Below are 22440 nucleotides of genomic sequence, written 5' to 3' on the forward strand. Positions count from 1 at the left end.
ACATTCGTGGATTGGGTTTGTGTGGCAAGGGTTTGGTAGTGGGGAGGTTGCAGGGGTGGCCTCTGTGAGAAGGATCCAGCAGCTGCCCCATGGCAGATCAGAGCCAGTTTCAGCCGGCTCCAAAGGGCCCCGCCACTGGCCGGAGCTGAGGCAGGGAGTGACGTTTGCACCTCTAGGAGAGCAGATTGAAGAAAGGGAAAAAACCCTGCTGCACAACAGCAGCTGGGAGAGGAGAGGAGTGAGAAGCAGCTCTGCAGCCCCCAGAGCAGTGCAGAATGAGAGCAGGAGGTGCTCCAGGCAGGCAGCAGCAGTTCCCCTGCAGCCTGTGGAGAGGCCCCTGGTGGAGCAGGCTGTCCCCCTGCAGCCCATGGGTCCCACATGGAGCAGATCTCCACACTGCAGCCTGTGGAGGAGCCCACGTGGAGCAGGTGGATGTGGCCTGGAGGAGGCTGCGGCCCATGGAGAGCCCCCGCAGGAGCAGGCCCCAGGCCGGAGCTGCAGCCCATGGAGAGGAGCCCACGCTCAGGGGGAAGACAAATGAGTAAGAGGGTGGATGGGGGGAAGGTGGTTTTAGTTTTGTTTCTCACTGCTCTAGCTTGCTAGTAACAAGTAACACATTTTATTAATCTCCCCATGCTGAGTCTGTTTTCCCCATCCCAGTAACTGTTGAGTGATCTCCCTTGTCCTGATCTCAACCCCTGAGCCCCTTCTATTGTATTTTCTCCTCCTTTCCTTTCCTTTGAGGAGTGGCAGTGAGAGAGGGGCAGTGGTGGAGCTCAGCTGCCCAACTGGGCAAACCCACCACAGCTAGACAAAATTAGCATTCATGAGCCAATTCTGCATTTTAAGGAAAATACCTTCTCTCCCGTTTCAGTAGCAAACCTGCTCGCTGCTCGTACCACCAACTGAGCGCTGAGGGAACGACTACAGGACATTCGATGATGCCCCCGTGAATTTCAATGTAAGTGTGCATTAGCAAGAGCAAATCAGTAAGTGATTAGCATTCTGCTTTAATTGCACTGGTAGTGGTATTTGCAGAAAGCTATCGTTTGCTTATATAGCATATACAGCTCCCCAAAACAGGTTTCAAAGGTTCCTGGCTAACTGGGGGAAAAAAAATCTATTGAAAGTCAACAGGATCTTTTTTCCACACTGCAAGCCTATTTCTGAAAATCCCATCCCATGTCACTATAGCAACGCTGACACTGTTACTTGAAATCAAGAAATAAAACTACCAACACAAATTAAATGAATTTGCTAAGTTCACCAAACTCTTAAACACTTGCATTTGTAACAACTAGAGGAGAAAAAAAAAAATGCATGAAAATGCCAAGGAGATAAAATCTTAATGGTAATACATCCTTTTCACTATTCGGCCCTTAAGCTAAGCATTTAGTTAGCTTAATTAGAAAAAAATAATCTGTTGATGTTTTTCTCATTCCACAACTCATACAAGAAAAATCTACCCAACAGAGTGTTACAACAGACAATAAAAAATGATGAAAACAGCTACATTTTGGTAAACACCAAGAATTGCTACCAGCCTCTCCAGAAGCACATCCTTCTGGCAATTTTTAACGAAATTCTTGCCATCACTAGCAGAATTCTATACACAAATGACAAATTTGTTACCTTTTTTAAAATTAAAAAAAAAAAAAAAGGTTTACCAAAGAGCTGTTGATAACAACTGCCAAGCTTTGATAGAGCTGATGAATGTAATACCACAGAGCCAAGGTCACACCTATCATACTTAGCTCTTGCTACGTTCAAGTCTCTCTGAGCAATCACAGTCGGAAGGGCTGCATCCTCCCAACACCTTGAGAACTGCAAACCAAGCAGAAATCACATCACTGCCACCTCAATATCCCCCCAGGGACAGTGGTGTAACACCGCACCAACGTGATGCCGAGTGGCAGAGCTTCTGTGAACGCCACAGGACAACCATGCAGTCTGAACACCACACTCACAGGTACGCGGTCTGCCAAACAGCAAGCGAGTTCACAGCCAAGCCACATCCACTCACTACCTATTAGGATTCAACTCTGTTCTCTCTTTGCTATGTATTCCCAGGATCTACTTCACCACGGAACTGCAGCTTTGAATCTTTCTGACTGATGCTCGTGTTCAATGACAATTTGTGTTCTCCTAACCTCGGGACACCACCAGAAAAGGTGCACAATCAAACCAAGTCCTTCAACGCCCAAAAGCAGCTCCTCGTTCAGTCTTTTTCTAAAAGAGGGCAGGCTGAGCAACACGAGACCTTGACACAGATAATCATTTCAAAGTGTGTTAATAAACATAGGCCTACCCCATGACATTCTCCTAATGTTTTCTACAGCACAAGTGGTAGCAAAAATAAAAAAATAAAATAATAAAAAAAAAGTCGTTTTTCTTGCTAACTGCCCTTTATCTTTTTACATACAGGTTCGATTTTGTCCTTGGTGGTATTTGTTAACACATAGTGGCCCAAATTAATGACTGATGTATGGCATGGGTATAAACCATATTATACCAAGACGGCGTGACAATGCAGCTCGACACAGTGAGCAGGAACTGAAGGATGAGAGCTACACAGCCTGCACCAGCGGTCTGCCGAGCAGAGTGTGCACACGACAGTCTGCTGGGGCACCTGAAGAAAATATTAAAACTTCAGTAGTACCCATATCTAATTCATTAATAAATACACATATTAGGGGCTCAAAAATGTATTACTGATGAGGTGTGTCATCAAAAGCATGTGGAGACCACCAGAACAGGCTCTTCAAGATGGACTCGCTCCTGGATTTGGGTCAGCCGCCCACAGGGCCCCCACAACAGCCCCTGCCAGAGACAGCTGGGGCAAGACAGCCACTGGGGCATTCACACAGTCCTGCAGCCAGCTCTTACACTGTGTCCTAACAGGTACCTAATTATCATCAACGCAGTTCAACAGTGTCTTTTTTTTAATTTAAATGCAAAGTTCACTTCATCGTAACTAGGGCAAACTCAGCCCTGCTGGTGCATCCAGCTAATATACCGATAGCAATCCTTGCTAATTAGCAGTCACAACCCAACACAGATATCCCCTGTAACTTGTTATTCACCAGGCCTCTGCTATTTCGTTTCATGCCCCTGGTACTGGAGGAAGGAGAACAGAGCGCACGCTTCCACTTGGGTCACCGGCACCAGGGGGAAACACGCTGCCTGCTTGTAACAACATCCTGACTTATTTCTAGAAAATAACCAAACTTTTCCTTATCGCACGCCCCTGAACAGATCATAAAATACGCGAAAGTAATAAAGCTGACAGTGAACTACCAGCTACATGGGTCAGTCCTCTGAGGGGCTGCTACTACATGGCCTGAAAGCCTCCCCCTTCCTTCCAGCCCTCTAATCTAAACCGCAGGACAGACCAAGAAGCAGCCCCACACCCCTCCTGTTCACTTTCCCCAAGTCAACTCCAGGCATCCAAGAGTCACTGGGAACAGAAAATTGGTCTGACAAAGTACATCGATCCATTTCAGCTTAGATTAGCTTCCCGATTGGGTTCTGGCTTGTCACAGGGCTACCAGAGCACTTGTGAGGTCCCACCTGAAATACTGTGTCCAGTTTCAACCCCCGGCTTTCAGGTAAATGCCAACCCAAGAGTCCAGCAGAGCACCAACACAATACAAGGGACCTGGAGCACAACACCAGGGAAGTCCTTGTGAGGGAAGAGGGTTTCCTCAGCCTGGCCGGCCGGAGGCTGCATGCGGCCTGCCACTGGCTGAGGGGCGCTAAGAGCAGCCGAGGCAGCCTCTTCTGCCCAGGGCAATGCAGCAAGACCTGTGGGACTTCCAACTGCATGTAAGGAAAAAGAAATTCACAAACGAGAAGGCTCAAGCACCACAGCCGTGGAATTACAGTCCTTGGTTATTTCCAAAACTCACGTGGGCCTGACCAACCCGGCCTAGCCTTGCAGCGAGCGCTGCTTACAGCAGGGGACAGGGCCGGAGAACCTGCCCATGGTCCTTACCAGCCCCAGTTCTTCATCACCGTGCTACACAACCCAAAGTACCCTACAACACACACATTTTTTATAGCCTGCACAGTCATTACAAATGGTTTGTCCAGAAACAGCCAAACTAAACTACTCATAGGCATTTCATAGACTGTACGCTATTCTTAACACAGAAGCAATGGCAGAAGTGTTTGGGGGAGGCAGAATGATGCAAAATATGAATCCCAAGAAAGTTTAAACACTTAATTTTTCACAAGGCCCATCATCTTTAGTTGGTCACGAGACACAGATAACCATTTCTACTCTCCCTACATTTCTAAACCTTCCACAGCCCTACAGAGTGTAGAGAAATGCCAGGTACGATCCTGGGCAGCGAGCCAAAAGAACCTCTTCCCCAAAACCCTGATGCCAGTTGCTGACATTTCAATACATTTCACTATTATACTAGACATTAAGGCAAAACCACTGTAACTACTTGGCTTTAAATTCACTCCAATTATCTTAACGCCTGTCACAAAGATTTTCCTTTCTCGAAGTCATTTGTAACTTCGTTACCAACTTCATGCATAATTTCACACACAAAGCCGTAAAATACCATCTTCGTGGTTTGTAAAAATCCTAGAAGAGTGGTTACTACAGAAAGGCATCATTTAGAGCAGTAATTCTCTGAAGTGTGATATGATCAACATCAAAACTTGGTAAGCCACAAGTAAATTTATTTATCTGTAAAACCACTGTAAAAAGAAATCAACAAACTCACAACTTGCTTGCAACTCCATGGTATCGGTTCCTGGCTGGCAGCACACTGGCCCATGAATTTGAGAGTCAACGCTGGCATTTGGAAATCAGCGTTTTAAAACAAGGCAATGACTGCTGTAGCTACAGCTTTATAGTGAGAGAGAATTCAGACAGCGTAAAGTAATGTACTTGGTGCCTACAGCAACCATGGTCCAAGTTAGGAGATGGTCTAATCCTCACAGGTCCCCTAAGACTTTGTACACCACCAGTCAGAGAAACTCTAAAGCAATCTCCATTATTATTTATAATAATTATAATATAACTGAGCCATGAAGTTGTCTGTACTGTTGTGTTGTTCTACACCACTTCCCAGAATTACAATCTACAGCCCCAACATGAATAATTTCACTATAAATAGCTGGAGAAATAAATTGTCACCATAAGAGTAATCATCATCAGAATAACGAAAATAAAAGAAGAAATCAAACTTATGGTAATATCCACTGTAGAGAACAGCACTGTAGTGAACTGAATTTCAACATCAAATTTACGACACTTGTATCCCTTATCTTCTTTTTGAATAGAGATACGAGGTAACTCTACCAAACACAAGCATCCTCCCCTTGTTAATCACATGAAAGAGACCACGGCAGCGTTATGACTGATGCTGCATCGACTGCAGAGGCAAAATGCCCAGGTCTGAAGTCCTTCCCTCACACAGATTTCCATCACACCTCCCAGCAGCAGTGCCAATATTTTGAGGGTATAAAATCAAACCCTTCTTAACATGTATTTTGTTCTTAAATCTCAAGTCCACGCTATTTGGAACAAACTAGTACCTTGCAAACTGGGCGATTTCAGTCTCTTAACTAACCAAGCACGTTTGAAGATCAGCTTAAGGGCTGCTCGCCACATCCGGCCCTTTCAAGAAGCTGATTTTTACCCAAACAGAATACAAAAAACAATTACGAAGAGCTATTTTCACTTCCCCTCTCTCAGTGTAAAAAGTTAGTGCACCAGAATAATGACGCCTTACTCAACAAAAAACAGGCAACTGCTGAAAATCTTGATTGCAAATACAAATCCCTCAAATTTTACTCAGGCAAAAAGACAACGATCAGAAAGTTGTCATTTCAGGGCAACAGGAACAAGAAAGCAAAATAAATTTCTAAAATGTATTTTACAAAGCAAAAGGGCTCAGCAACTTTCTTATAAACCACACAGTGCTTATATCCTATAACATACATATTTCTTATGAATACTCTCCCTTCCAAAGTAATCAACAAAAAGCAACTATTATGTATTTGCAAAATCTACCAGTAACTGTACTCTAAAGAAAAACCAACAAAGGAAAAAATTTGGGATCCTAAACTAGTACCAGAATGCAATTTGCAAGTGTGGACTTTCTCAAGACATGAAAACATGGTTTCATTCCAGTGTTATGAACTGCGGTAGTACTTTCCAGATGAAGACACAATGCTTGAAATCAGTTGCGGAGGCCAGAGTTTAAAGCACTGCTATTCTCAAAAGCTTTCTGTATGTGACACTATGGGAGGAAAATTGTAATTTTAAATATTCAGAAGAACAATGTACTACCTCCCTGTGATGAACTATTCCAAAACAGGCGCTTTTTTTTTTTTTTTTAAAAAAAAAAAAAAGCACTCAGGACTCAGATAAATAGCAGCACTTAGGAAACACGTAAGTGCTACCACCTCTTCTGAACTCCGTGACCTACACAACAGCATGCATCCCCACGGTTTCTGGGACCTGGCAGGAGATGAGCAGCTGAAAGGACGGGCAGGGTTTTATACAAGTGTTAAATGCCAGCTCTGCATACAGAAGGGCAAAAAAACACACACACTAAAGCACAGCAGTGTGCACAATAGGCTGTTCATTCATCCTGTAAATTTGATTTCCCATTATCATACCACAAAAAATTATTCTTGATTTGAGTTTGGCAAACACCTTAAGGTATTCAAGCTTCCAAGAACAAGTGATATTTAAATGTATGAAGAAAAAATGGGAATGTTCACTTCAGCTGCTAGCAGTGTGTATGATAGGGAAAATTAATCCAGCCACAGTCAAGCACTCTGGCTATATCCGTGAACCCCCAGTGCAGCTGGCCAAAATCTGGTTTCCCTCAGACACACATTACATGTTCAGAACTGAATTTCTTATTTATTTGATCCAAATTTTTCCTAGGGCACCCTGAGCTTTTCCTGGCAACACCACACTCTTGACAAGGCTCTCACCTGACACCAGATTCTCAAAACGACACGGAGAAAATCCTGAGTAACTCATAGTCTGGAGGTCAGGCTGCTTGCTGGCCCCACGGGACCCACAAGGTTGCACGCTCCACTCAGCCCAGCGGGAACTATCCTCGTTGCCGTGCTGTTCCCTACTTGGGGCTCCATCTTCTGAGCTGCTCCAGCACCAAGAGTTCTTTCAACATTTGTAAACCGTTTGGGAACGCCCTGGCATCATCCCACGAGAGGAAGAGGAGGAGGCATACTACTGCCCCTAATTGAAGCTGACTGGAGATCGCTATGCCTCTCAGTTACTATGTTTGGGAAATCAACTGGATCTCAAATCTGATAAACTGACAGATGTGTAACAAATTCAGCAGCACAGTCCATGACACTGCCCCCAAATCACACTGGTCACGCTGCAAATCTTGTCCCTCTTGAAGCTAATGGAGATTTTGCAGCCCACGTCAGTGGGCTGAAGATTTTCTTCTGTAGTCAACATCTCAATAAATTCAAGCTTCAATGCCAGATCCTGAAAATCCCCACCAAGAACAAGCTCACAGTAAAATCACCGTGAGTTCCACCAGAGCCAGGGCACACGATCAGCCCTCACAAAAAGGATCCATCTCCTGCAGTGAGGTTCATTCACTGGGAGTTCATTAACAAACTCCTGCCTCCACCCCTCCTTCATACCTCCAATAAAAGAAATGTGGTTGTATTAAGTTTTGACAGATTTGCCCATTCCTTCTTTCCCTTTTGGTAAACACTTCCTTACTCAAAGTAACATCAGAAATGGCTGGAGCATTTTAGAACTACTGCAAGTAAAGGAGTTAAAGGAACCAAACTGCCAGTCCATTTGTGCTAGTTGATACTTTTTTATTTTGTCCAAAAGTTCAGCAACTCTCCATTAAAACAAACAAATTACAGACACAGCAGATGGCTTTTCCACAATGAAAGTGAACATTAGAAAATAGAGATCCGCCTGTACATTTAATTACGTGATCTTCTTGAAAAAAATTATCAGCTAAAGTCTCAGTGTTCACGCATTTACATTGATATGAGGGCTCTGCCAATGCTGTTGATCCCAGCTTTGTAGCTCCAACAGTGAATTTTGCTGGTTTTCCTCTATTGCAAGAAAACAAAATGTTTGTTTTTTTGCAGACAATTCCCATGCCTGTGCTGGACAGATTATGTCACCGTATAAAAACCTTCCAACCGCAGATGCAGCTTATTGCCGCAGAACGACTAGAATAAATTATCCCAAGTCTCTGAACAGAATGAACAACATCATCAGAAAGGCTGTTATACCTGGACCAGACGTGTTACTCAGACAGGGATGCCACTCTTTCACACTCCCACTGCTACACCTACATTAAAAAGTACCAACCATTAGGCTTATCGTAAGCGTACCACAGCATGAAAGGCACAATCACTGACCACTACAGCCCCATTGTAAAACATAACCGCGGTTATGCAGACACAACTTTCTTCCTGGAATCAATGTGGAAGTATACCAGCAAAACTCTGAAAATACATCTAGGGTGTAACATCCAAGCAGCATACCACCATGGAGACACCTGCCAAGATCTTCAACTCTGGATTAAGTATGCTTCACATGTACAGAAAGCATCTTTTCAATATTAGAATCATTAGGGTTGGAAAAGCCCTCCAAGATCATCTGGTCCAACCATCCCCCTACCACCACTGTCACCCACTAAACCATGTCCCCAAGCACCACGTCCAACCTCTCCTTGAACACCCCCAGGGACGGTGACTCCACCACCTCCCTGGGCAACTCATCCCAGTGCCTGACTGCTCTTTCTGAGGAGAAATGTCTCCTCATTTCCAACCTCAACCTCCCCTGGCACAACTGGAGGCCATTCCCTCTAGTCCTATCACTAGTTACCTGTGAGAAGAAGCCAAACCCCAGCTCCCCACAGCTTCCCTTCAGGCAGTTGCAGAGAGCAATGAGGTCTGCTTTGAGCCTCCTCTTCCCCAGACTGAACACCCCAGTTCCCCCAGCTGCTCCTCACAGGCCTTGTGCTCCAGGCCCTGCACCAGCTTCGTCGCCCTTCTCTGGACACGCTCCAGGGCCTCAATGCCCTTCTTGTAGTGAGGGGCCCAAAGCTGAACACAGCACTCGAGGTGTGGCCTCACCAGAGCAGAGCACAGGGGGACGATCACCTCCCTGGTCCTGCTGGCTGCACCATCCCTGACACCACCAGGATGCCGTTGGCCTTCTTGGCCACTGACCTGGGCACGCTGCTGGCTCACGTTCAGGTGAGCATCAACCAGCACCTCCAGACCCTTTTCCTCTGCACATCTTTCCAGCCACTCTGCCCCAAGCCTGCAGCGCTGCATGGGGTTGTTGTGGCCAAAGTGCAGGACCCACACTTAGCCATGTTGGACCTCATCCCACTGGCCTCTGCCCATCGACCCATCCTGTCCAGGTCCCTCTGCAGGGCCTCCCTACCCTCCGGCACATCGACGCTTCCCCCCAGCTTGGTGTCATTGCAAACTTACTGAGGCTGCACTCAATTCCCTCATCCAAGTCATCAGTGAAGACATTAAAGAGGATGGACCCCAACACCGACCCCTGGGGAACACCACTGGTGACCGGTCACTAACTAGATTTCTCTCCATTCACCACCACTCTCTGGGCCCGGCCATCCAGCCAGTTTCTACCCCAGCACAGAGTGTGCCTGCCCAAGCCATGGGCTGCCAGCTTCTCCAGGAGAACACTGGGGGAGACCGTGCCAAAGGCCTTGCTGAAGTCTGGGCAGACTATGTCAACGGCCCTTCCCTCGCCCACCAGGCGGGTCACCCGGTCATAGGAGATGAGGTTGGTCAGGCAGGACTTGCCTTCCATGAAGCCATGCTGGCTGGGCCTGATCCCCTGGTGGTCCCACATATGCTGTATGACTGCACTCAAGATGAGCTGTTCAACCACCTTTCCTGGCACCGAGGTCAGGCTGACAGCCCTGTAGTTCCCCAGGTCCTCCTTACGGCCCTTCTTATAGATGGGCATCACATCAGCAAGTCTCCAGTCATCTGGGACCTCTCCGGATGACCATGACCACTGATAGATGATGGAAAGCAGCCCAGCAATCACACCCACCAGCTCCCCCAACACCCTTGGGTGGATCCCATCTGGCCCCAAGGACTAGTGGCAGTCCAGGTGGAGCAGCAGGTCTCTAACTGTTTCCACCTGAATTGTGAGGGGTTTCTTCTGCTCCTCATCCCAGCCTTCCAGGTCAGGAGGCTGAGTACCCCGAGGATAAGTGGTCTGGATGGCTAGTAAAGACATGCAAAGAAGGCATTAAGAACCTCAGACATTTCCTTATCCTCAGTAGTCACGTTCCCCTCTGCATCCAGTAAAGGATGGAGTTTCTCCTTGGCCCTGCTCTTACCGTTGATATATTTGTAAAAACATTTTTTGTTATCCTTAACCACAGTGGCCAGGTTGAGCTCATGCTGGGTTTTGGCCTTCCTGATATTTTCTCTGCATATGCTGGCAACTTTCTTGTACTCTCCTTTTTGAGGAAATACACTAGTACAACTGTTTTGGCTTTGGTGTTTATTTTTTTTTCTGAGTACAGTTAAACTAAATAAATAAACTCTCCAGAAAAGAAGATGCTGGCAGCGGAGGCAGGAAAAATGCATTTCTGTACGGGTGACATAACTATTAAGATACAGCAGAACCATACCTGTCAAGTGCACTACTACATAGCCCTGACCTCACCTAAGGCCACAGACATGCTGAGTATTTGTAACTCAAGAATACAGGAGTAACATACCACACAAGCCCTCACAGTAAGGACACAGTCAGAATACGTTTAATATGTAACAGTATAACACTAGTGAAGCCAAGGTGCAGCAAAAAAGCACAACTGGGCCAGGGCATCAACATGGTGAGCTTCTCCATTCCTCAATCAACACAAGCAAGCTAAGAGAAATGCAAGGTGCTATCTGAAACAACACAAAATAAAGACAAGCCAACAACACAAAAAAGATTTTAAAGGTTAGACCCGACCGAATAAATATATGAGGTCTATTATTTTTGTATATATCTAAATTCTACCTTCCAAAGATCGCAACTCAAGATGAAGAATACTTTTCACTTTAATGGAAGCATGTCAGAACAGAGCGCATACCTGGTTATTTGGCAAGTATTATATACTGGGAGAATGCATGCTAGTCATTTTTAATCACATTTTTGTCATTTCCTCGTTACTGTCACACATTAATGAAAATTCCACACAATCAGCAAGTCATTAGTGCATATTACAGGAATTTTATTGTATAAAAATATACCACCATTAAAAAAAAAAAATCACTCCTATCTTACTCCCAAGACTACTGTTCACAAAAACACAAAATAATTGCTTCAAGGTAAACATCATGTATAAAATATTTCTGAAATATGTAAGCAAATACTACACTCCACACATAGATTTTTAACCAAATTACTGGTTAAGGGTTTTTGGCAGGTGTATCATTAAGAGGGAAAAAAAAAAAAAAAAAAAAAAAACACTAAGACACTAACAAGGTTGTTCTCATGACTTTAGAAAAGAGTTTGTCTGTAGGCAACTTTTTCAGGGTATTTCAAGCAGTAAAATGTGTATTTCACTAGAAACACAAATGAAAACCCTTCAACACCAACAGGTGGAGGATTGAATCCCAAAGGAAAAAAAAAATAAAAAAATTTAAAAAAATAAACCTCCCACTTCCTTCAGAAATGAGCAAGAGGCATGGGGAAGCCCTTCTATAATGTGTCAAAAAGCATAAAAGTAAGAATTAAACAAGCATTCCACACTCCTTAGTGGGCTCAGCATGAGCTGGTCTGGCAGCATCCTTGCTGTTCCTGAGCAGTGATGTTGCTGTTAAGCACCACAACCATTGATCAGATTGTACAGAAATGTGTTAAAAAAATAAAAAATAAAAATGTTTTGATCAAAAAATAGAAGGCTATTTGCTACAGTCTCCCTGAGAAGCCTAGTAAAATGGTGCTGCCATGTTCAAATTGTTTGGAAAAAAAAAAAATGTAATTTCTGGGGGAGCAAAAAAAAAGGAGCAATAAAAATTTTGGATGGCAAGTTATCAGCCCTAGCCAAAAATTAAAAATAAATAGATAAGTAAAATAAAGTAAGAGTTGTCCAATCACTACAAAGTTACTTGCCCTTGATTTTTTGCAGACATTTTTGAAGGTGTTACAAGCTCTTTTATGATGATTACTTTGCTGCACGCAGTATGTTAGAGCATTTTATAGAGATAGGTTTCTTTAACGGTATCGCACAATGTTGGGCATCAGATCATCAGAAGGGTTGCACTTTGAAAAGGTTTGACCTTTTTTTCCCTTTATAAACCCTGAATGCACCTCAAGAAACGTGGATGTTACACCAGCAGACCAAACTAGAGTGCTGCTTGCAGCAGAGGCCCCTGACAGGCGAGGCAGGGCGGCTGGAGGAGGGCAGGATGCGAGCAGAGCTGCGGGAGAGGATTGCAGGGCCCGTCCCCAGCAGACCTCTGCTCACAGGAATCCTCCTTTGTGCCCGCCTCGACGCGCACAGCCTAGAATCCCTCACCAAACCCCGTACATCAGTATCGTAAGGAAAAAAAAAAAAAAAAAAAAAAGCAGCTGTGGGATCTGGGGGAGAGGCTTTCCCTGCCAGAGACAGAGAGAAACGGCCCGGGAGAGGCGCGCCGGCAACGCCCCTCCACGGCGCAGCGACCAGCGGCGAGGGCCTTAAAATGGCGCCCGTGGGGGAGGAGAGTCACGGCGAAACTGCGCAACAAACGCTGGCAGGCAGCCAGACAGCGCCATCTTCCCGGCTCGCTCCCACTCCCACACGCACCGGCAGCCGCTCGGCACCGGCTGCCAGCCGAGCCCGGGCACGGCCGCAGCGGCTGCCGGCCGCCCTCTGCCCCGAGCCGGCCTCCCTTCAGCCCCACTGAGCCCCGAGGAGACGAGAGCAAGCGGCTGGCGGCGGAGAAGCAGGGGAAGGGAAAGGAAAGGAAAGGCCTCGGCGTCTCTTTCCTTCCCCCGCTGGTTATTTAATAGCAACTCCAAGTACATTTTAACGCGTCTTCTGAGCGTCGTACGCTTTTTGCCCGGTTTTTCACGTTAGCAGATCGCCATGATCCGTAAGTGAATTTTACAGTGGGTAGGAAAAGCAAATTAAACCCGGGTACTCAGTAACACTTCCCATAACGCAGCAAAAGGGAGCTCCGAGGACTGCAGAAAATCCCCTCCACAACCCACCAGCCATTGGTTTTATCCACAAGCAAGAAACTACTTATAAAACGCTTGTTCTCCTGCAGAAGACAAACGCAGCCAGCACAAATAAACAGATTCGCATCTACTCAAAAGGAAAACCAAACGGGTTACTCCAGAAAGAGGTGGTTTATTGTTACGTTTAAATAGCCACATTACAGTTAAATACTCTCTTTCTGGAAAAAAAAAAAAAATAAAAAAAAATAAAAAATAGCACTAATAAAGACACCGCGGCAGACTCGATCCCGAAGCGGAGGAGCAAGCGCCTTAGCCCAGACCTACCGCCCAAGACTTTCGCGCACACACAAAAAGGAGAGCCGTCTCCATTCCGGGTTTAAAAGCGGGAGGCACAGAGCAATTCAGAGGAAATTGCAAATAAAGAACCAAACAAATCAAATCAAATCTAGTGGCGGCACCGAAAACGAGGAAACGAGTGAAAAATAAATCCCCAGAAGGCACAAATCTGAGACACAGGCTCAAAGAAATGACAGGATTAGGGTGGTGGCGAGTGGACGGGGGAAAGGAAAAAATCGAGCCAGGACTGAAAAAGAAAAAAAGGAAAGAAAAATCCTTCCCAGCTCCACAGCCAGGAGAGAGACGAAGTGTCTCCATTTTCCCGAGGAGGAGGAAGAAAGAGTGTTTCACAGACCACAGAGCTTTAGAGAAAAGCAAAGAAACGAGGGGGGAAAAAAAAGAGGGAGGAGATTTGAAAAGATTATTTTTCTTTCTCCCTCACACACTCTCTCTATCCCCCTCTCTCCCGCTCACTCTCTCTCTCACACTCACACATACACACACACACACACACACTCTCCCTCCTCTCCTCTTTCCATCCCTCTCTTGATGGCCATCAAGGGGGCGGAAAATAAAAAAAAAAAAAAGACAACAACAACAACTAATTTTAAACCGGCTCAATCAATGAGTCATTAAAAGAGATTTTTCTTCCCTCCTCTCCTGAATTTGCATGGCATCAGCAAGAAAAAAAAACCCACCCCAAACCTCTCCCCTCTCTGCAGCTATCAGCCTGGACCTGAAACCTTATCTCTCCCTTCAACCTCCCCCCCCCGCCTTTATTTTAAGAAACAACTTTTTTTTTTTTTTTTTAAGTGCCCTCAGCAGCCACCACCGCCAGCCTCGCTGCAAAAAAATATATAGTTCATTTCCATGTGAATCCACATCTGCCCAAACAACAGCCACCCACAAAATATCCCTCTTCTTCCTCCTCGTCTCCCCTCTCGCTCGCTCTCTCTCTAGATATATATTTATATACATAGCCCCAGAGCCAATAGCTCTCTGGGCTGAAACCTAATATCCTGGTTTTGGCAACTCCTGGCTGTTAATTTGCTCCTCTTTCTTTTCTGTCTGTCTGGAGATAGATTTCCCCCCTCTCTTTTCCCTCCCCGAAGGAAGGGAGGAAGGAGGTTGTGTGTTTTTTTTTTCCTTGAAATTTTTATCACAAAATTATAATACACTCAAAGGGAAACTCACCGTCATGAAAAAGCAGTGCCTTGTCAACGGGGTTTCTTCGCCATCACATCAGGGGCTGGCAGTGTAGGAGAGAGAGAGGGAGAGCGAGAGAGCGAGGGAGGGAGGGGGGAGAGCGAGCGAGAGAGAGCGACAGAGGGGGAAAGAGAAAGAGAGCGGAGCGGCGCGGCACAGCACAGCACAGCACGGCGCGGCACAGCACGGCACGGCACAGCACGGCGCGGCACCGCACGGCGCGGCCCCCGGCGCGGCACCCGGCACGGCTCCGCGCCGCCGGAGCCCCGGCCCGCCGCTCCGCCGCCAGACAATGCCGCAGCGAGCGCGGCGCCACACGCAGCCGCCGGGCGGGCATGCTGACTGCCCGCTGCCGCGCCGCCCGGCCTGCCCTAGCGCAGGCCCCGGGACAGCTGCGGGGTCGGGGCGGTTGTCAGCAGCCCCCCCCCAGCCTCCAGAGAGCCGTACGGCAGAGCTCAGGTGCTGGGGGTGAGGGAGAGGCTGGGGGGCTGGGGGGTAACCGAGAGCTGACGAACTGGAAATAAAAGTTTGTTTCGCCCGCTCGCCGCCACGTCGAGGTTGTAAAACCACTGCGGGACCCCCCGAGGTAAAGCGCAGGGTCACCTTGAAAGAGCTAGGATGGGACCCTCCTGCGAGTGGCAGTGCTTTAAATCTCTTGGCTGTTTCTCTCATCTCCCGTGGCTGAAACAAAGGGCACGAACTCCAAGTGCTGTAAAAAAGTTTCAGGTAACTTAAATGCTTTAAAAAGTTTCAGGTAACGTAAAAATGCTGGTGCGAGTCAAAGCTTACAGCACCGACCCTTCGCTGCTCCGCTTACACAGTTTCTCGCACTTAAAAGCATTAATAGAATAATTCTGTTCAAAGCTTTTTGGTGGTACAAGGCTAATTCAACAAGATATTCACAGGATTCATTAAAAATATAATCACACATTCTTTACTCAGATGACCTTACAAGCCTTTACATATTTATTGACCTTTACATGTTAAAAAAATAATAATAAAAAAACTGGAAACTGACTCTTAGCATGAAGAGATATGTAAGCTAATGCTTTTAAAACACGAATCTTTTTCAAGACCGTTTTCCTGCCGGTACTTGTAATTCCCAAAGTCTTACAGAGAGCGGCCTTTTTTTTTCCTAAAAATAAAGTAACTCTTAAAACTCCTTTGAGAAAAGGGTTTAAAGTAGCATTCTTTTTTATTAGCTTTACAGTTCAAAAAGTACCCTTTTGGTTTTTAAACACAATGACATGAAAATGCGGATGGGCACTGTACTAGGTGGAACTCCTCTAAGAAACAGACAGATTTTTTTATGTTAACAAAAAAGCACCTACATTTTTATTATTATTATTAAAATCTGGTTATATTCAGCCAATTCATATTATAATATGAGAAGCAAAGGTCAAGCCTGGTCCCAAACAGGCGAAATCCAAGACACACCTGCACTTACTTGCACGCCCACCGCAGACTATGTAGGTGCTGTTTCAGCCCGCTGTATAAGCAGAAAGGCCAGGCCGTAGCGTGAGCCCAGCAGAGCCATCGCACAGGCTGGACAGACTGAGCGCACACACAGCACTGTGGAGCGGAGTGGCCAGTTACAAACTTCACTTCTGATAAAGACAGCGCGGGTGTGAACGGTCAGCGATAGGGATGTGGACGCCGCATGTCAAAGAGCTCAGCGTCCTAATTGCTCTTACTGCTGACACTAGCGTCAGAAAATCGAAAAGGCCACACTTCAGGGACCTGAACTTCAGCACGTTTCCAGGGGTAAAACTCTGCTGTGAATGAAAGCCTGCTCAGCCTTGCTGACTTCAGAGAATTTTGCGCCAGTAAGAACCTTTGAACTGGGGAGACACCACAGTTGTTCTTCTGATTTGGTTAACAGGAAGGAACTGCTTCAGAGGGACACCACTCCGAGGCAGATAACTGATCGGTATGCTATCAGCCTCCCAGTCCTACAGAAACCACAAACAGGAAGCAGGCAATACAAACACGGAAGAGGAAGAATGAGGACAATGATTTTGCCTCATCGTAACAAACACAAGGAAGCCTCTGTAAATTGTAAAAGATGATACCATAATTTACACTTATTTCCCCCAAATGACGTTCAAAAGCAGCACTGACAATAACCTTGCTAGGCAGGGACAGTACAAAAATGGAAGAAGTGATGTATCCGCAGTGAGGCACCTGAAGCTGTACCATTTCTCAGGATCTACAAAAGTCAGCGAGCTTAAGGTTGAAAACCCTTTACATTGCCACTGAGTGGACAAAGTCAAACCAGAACCCACTAAAGCTTTGTGTGTTTTCTGCAGCAGCAAATTTGCATATAATTCTATATTTACTACATCTGTTCAAAAACAAATTTGACTAGGTAGAAACAGTTACTTTAAAAAAAACAAAATCAAGACTTGGACGTGACTTACGTCACACTGAAATACACCCTTAAAGCAAAATTACCTTCAGTAAGTTACCTTCAATACTAAGAAGTTTGAATTCGGTCTTCAGCTGCACTGTACTCACTTGCTGGTGTACAACAGAATTTTCCAAGCCACATTTGTAAAGTTGTACTTTTGTGATGAGCTACTCATGCTTTTTTTAAGAGGATCACATGATGCATCTGAACTATCGTTGCCCTGGGAGCTCCCCCTCTTCTCACTGCCTTACTGCATTAGTGCCGAAGACCCCAATGTGTCAAAACTTACACCCCAAGGTCACCTGTCCAGAGCTGTCCTTTTCAACCAGCCCTATTCTCCAAATTGCATGCAATGCACATTCGGTTGCCGTCTCTCTGTAGCTTCCTCAATCACATTCATTCATTCTCTCATTCATTTTCATGTAGCAGTTTCAGGAGGAGTAGGGGGAAATACGGAGAAAGACCAGTGTCAAAAAGGAATAGGAGAAATCTCTGGAAGACAGACGTTGGCGTAGTAATTCTTAAGTACAGCTACCAGGAACACCATGTGCACCCGTCACACAACATAATACTTGGATATATTTTGACATCAGCTGTCAAACTGTGACCATGCAATTTGACAACTGCTGCTCTCATAGGTGTGCAAAGACACCAAATCACATTTGGAGTGAGCTGAGATACGTAGCCCTGAAATGACAGAATGTGTAGAAGCGAGAAGTAGGCTGAGTTACTGAGAGGAGGAACATAAGGGCGCTACAGAACTCTCCCCATTCATTCTGCCCTCCGGTTTCTCCTAGGTCAAGAGCCCATTTCTCCACCTCTACGTTGCAAACATTCTTATTCTTGTGCAAACCTACATTACCACCCCAAAAGCAAATCCCGAAGCAGAAGATTCATATGAAAGAATTTAAGGACTAAGCATTAAATGAATGAATTCCACAGTCATCCTAAGAGTCCTGCATGAATAGCTGTTTTGTAACCTCGACCCACTGCACCCTCTCTGAGCTATATCGGATGGAAAAGAATGTCATTTACTCCACTGCAGTCTTGCTTTCCTCGTGCCAAGTGTAGATTGTGGACTACTTCAGCTCTATTTATGATTCTCCTTCCTCCCATTCTTCTTTATCCCTCCATCCCTTAATATGTTTCTCGTGTGAGCTGATCAGCAGATGCAACACTTCAACTGCATACTGCTTTTAAGAATTACTAATTTAGATGAGCATAAATAACTCTGAGCTTGAAGGCACAGTAACAAATAGGTCATCATTAGAAGCTACAAGCAATACAGAAGTAGAGGTCAAAGCACTTGAAAAGTAGGGCACTCAGATAGTGCCAGGAAGGAAGACAAGGAATTCAACTTCGTATGTAAATGCAACATGCCATGTGAAAAATTCAGTTCTTTGATATCCATATGAACTGCCAAATTTTGAATAATTACCACCAGTACTTAGAGGACACACCAGTAAAATTTTCCTAAGCATTACATACTTCAGTTAATCATAGAAAACATCTCTTCAGTATTAGAATCATTAAGGTTGGAAGAGATCTCCAAGATCATCTGGTCCAATCAACCCCTACCACCAATGTCACCCACTAAACCATGTCCCCAAGCACCACATCCAACCTCTCCTTGAACACCCCCAGGGACGGTGACTCCACCACCTCCATGGGCAACCCGTCCCAGTGCCTGACTGCTCTTTCTGAGGAGAAATGTCTTCTCATTTCCAACCTCAACCTCCCCTGGCACAACTGGAGGCCATTCCCTCTAGTCCTATCACTAGTTACCTGCAAGAGGAGGCCGACCCCCAGCTCCCCACACCTTCCTTTCAGGCATTTGTAGAGAGCAATGAGGTCTGCCCTGAGCCCCCTCTTCTCAGGACCAAACACCCCCAGTTCCCTCAGCCGCTCCTCACAGGCCTTGTGCTCCAGGCCCTGCACCAGCTCTGTAGCCCTTCTCTGGACACGCTCCAGGGCCTTGATGTCCTTCTCGTAGTGAGGGGCCCAAAACTGAACACAGCACTCGAGGTGCGGCCTTGCACAAAACATTACCCATAAAATGAGTGTCGTAATTGCGTAACATAACGCACAATAGTTGCTTGACTACAGTATCAGTCTCCACATCAAACACAAGACCACCTAGCCAGTACTTGACCAGAAGGGTGATTGGTTAGGGTGTAGGTAGCAAGAGGAGGTAACTAAGAACAAGTGATTTACACCAATACCAGGAGAAAGACAGGTTTATGTGACTGGAGGTTGTGTAAAGGCCAACAGGGCTGTTCCGTGATGAATCATGAACAAATTCTGGAGAGGTAGAACTGAGCTATGAAAGGTGATCAGTAGAAACAAAAATGTAGTGACTGGACCTCTCACTGAAACAAATTACAATGGAAAATTATTAGTGGAACAGATCAAGAATAACTATATCATGCTCCAGGTTATTTAAATGGAGTCTCATTCTTCAGTTTAGAGTACCTTAAAAAGGAGAATTGAATTTGAAAGATTAATAACTCTCACTCCCGAGTTAAAATAATCTTAAAACCTTCAGCCACTAGAGTGTACTGAGAAAAAACACCTCTGAAGAGACAGAGCTTTACTACAGCATCTGGAGAAATAATCTTCAACAAATAACACTGCCAAAATTTGTAGAAGAAATTTAAACTACAAAACAGTGGCAGAAAATTGGGAGGAGATTGTATAGTATTAATAGCTAGTTTAGCAGAGACAAATGGGAACGAATCAGGTAAATAATGAGCACACAGACACAAGGCTTAAACATAAAATATCAGTAGTAGTAGAAACAGCAGCCAGGCAATGAAGCTGACAAAAGGGCCACTCCTTATACAACTGAAGTGCCATGAATTTAATAATAATAATAAATTTTAAAAAATGTTAATGGAAGGAACCTAAGTACAAAATGCAGATCTAAAGCATGAAAACAGGCATTACAGGGATCACAGAAACACAGTGAAATACTAAGTCACTCCAAAAGTATTCATGTTCAGGAAAGAAATACAAGCTTGCTAAACTATCCTTTATAGTTTAGATAAAAAGAAAGTCTTAATTAAAGAAGGGACATTATGAATAAAGCTTCATCTAAGTCACAACTTCTGAGAAAAAATGGTTTTCCTTGTATATTTATTGAGCCCTACTAGAAGCCAACAGTATAAGATTTGGATGTGAATTAAGATTGCTCTATTGTAAGTCTTAATATTATCATGAGAAAGTTCATCAACATGAATGGAATTTATTCTCAGACTTTCTTTAGAAATGAGGGTCAAATGCTACTAATATGAGGAAGCAGTCCTGCAAAATGATAACTGCCAGATTTTTTCATTGGATGAGCAAAAGGCAAAAAAAAAAAAAAAAAAAAAAAAAGTTTAGTTTTGTTAACTATGAATAAATTATAGGAGAGCTTACAGAGAATCAGTAAACTTGGATAAAATTATTTCAAGTTCATTCCATAGAAGTTACTCAGAAAGAGAAATGGAATAGGTTTGCAACTAAGATTCACGATTCCAAAAAACTGGAAAACTTTGAAACACTATTGAACCTAAGCAGTCCATGGAACTGGCTAGTCCTGTAACTGAACATAGTTTTCTGAAATGCCTTAAAAAAAAAAAAAAAAAAAAAAAAAAAAAAAAAGACATTTAAAGTAAGGCACTGAAAAAAAATCTCCTAGGGAGGAACTTCAGAACTAATAACTACCTCAAAGGATGCATAGCATAAGCAGAGAGTCCGTAAGACAGCATCTGTCATTTACATACTTGGGTCTTTGGAATTTCATTAGGTCAATTAGCAAGTTAGGGTCCTAAGTATCAGTTAGAAGCTAGAGCTGGACCAAACCTAAGATCTCTTCTCTTCTTGAGCTTTTGTGTTGTGTGTATTTGGGACTCACTCTATTAATCTGTTAGTGTCACTTGCCATAAAATGGTACACTTGATGTCTGTCTTGGCCTTTGGAGGATAGCTCATTTTCACAGAAATGAATTTGTTTCTCCACCTCTGGCACTGGGAACACCAGGTTCTCGGAAGGGACCAGCTCAGACTTGTTTCAAAACAAGTGCACCTTGACTGGTTGGAATATAATTAGTGTCTTAAGCATTCCCAAGGATTACGTTTCAAAGCTTTTGCATTACTCACTGCAATTAAGATGCACCAAATAAGTTTTACAGTTGTTGTTCCAACTCTCTAATTAGTGATTTAAAAAGTACACATATTTTACATTGTCTTGCCTTTCCATATGGCCAAATATATAAAAAATATATTAGTCCAAACAAACGTTTTAAAAAAATAAATACATAAAAAAGGTATGCCAAACATGTTAAAGGAATTTGTTAATGTTTTTTCAAGAGAACACAAAAAAATACAGAGCCTTGACAGTCTCTTCTAGTGAAGCCCCAATACACCATGAAAAATGTAGTCAACAGTATCTTCAATGAATCATAATATAGCTTACATCTAACGTGGCTGATCACAGTGCCAGAAAAGTTCAAAGAGACCGTACTAAAACTGGCAGTAGAATACTACTGGAAGTTGTGGAAGTCAGTGAAGTACCTACTTTGTAGCCAGAAGTAATTACGTTCATCTGCTAATCTCTTCTGGAGAAGCCCAATCGCACAGGCATTCAGAGATCCCATCTAGCAGATAAGAACTCCATACAAGACACAGGCTGCTGCTTTTCTTGAAAACACAGCTAAAAGATGAAACAGCACTTTTGTGTTTTATGGTGCAACATATGTATAGTACACTCGTTGAGATAAAAAATGACGGTGCTGGCGTATGTACCAATCGTAAGGAACAGCTGTATTTTCTTCCTTCCTCTGTTTGAGAGAACGCAAACCTACATCTCAAGACTACACCACAACTATAAAGTTCTTAGTTTTCACAAGCTCAGAAACCTCAGGTTCAAGAATCCATTGTGTGGATTCTTAACAGACACCCAGTTGCCTATATTGATCTTGAATGTATTTCCTTCTTATTGAAATAATGATGGAATGAGACAGGATGTTGAACCCTCACTGAACCTATGCAATGCACCTCACTTCAAGAAGACCGCTCATTAATGCTGTTGACTTAGTTTAAATCAGTACAATATTTCCAAGTAGACAGCATTCGGGAGTTATATCCATGTGATACAGATTTAAATCTAGAAGCATGTGTAGTCTAGCTTCTAGAGTTCCACAGTGCTTCTGCAGTTCCAAGTAAGCATGTGCAACCTGCAACTTCCCGTAAGATAAATAACAGTATATAACCCAAGCAACAGCAAAAGATGTGACTGGAATGAGTATTAACTA

At 44.4% G+C, this 22440-nt stretch overlaps 1 protein-coding gene across 5 annotated transcripts in view; it reads right to left on the bottom strand.

Moving 5' to 3' along the window:
* BICRAL (BICRA like chromatin remodeling complex associated protein) overlaps nt 1–21842 on the bottom strand; it is a 43934-nt gene extending 22092 nt beyond the window's left edge. Inside the window, exon 1 of one of the 5 annotated variants that reach the window (XM_082757500.1) lies at nt 21705–21842. In XM_082757500.1, the coding sequence (XP_082613626.1) occupies nt 21705–21783 (79 nt within the window). In that variant the 5' untranslated portion in view covers nt 21784–21842. The other 4 variants (XM_082757505.1, XM_082757504.1, XM_082757502.1 and 1 more) reach the window with 4 other exon arrangements.
* Nucleotides 21843–22440: the final 598 nt, after the last annotated feature.

This window comes from Aythya marila, assembly GCF_965140915.1.
Source record: "Aythya marila genome assembly, chromosome: 3".
Taxonomy (NCBI): Eukaryota; Metazoa; Chordata; class Aves; order Anseriformes; family Anatidae; genus Aythya; species Aythya marila.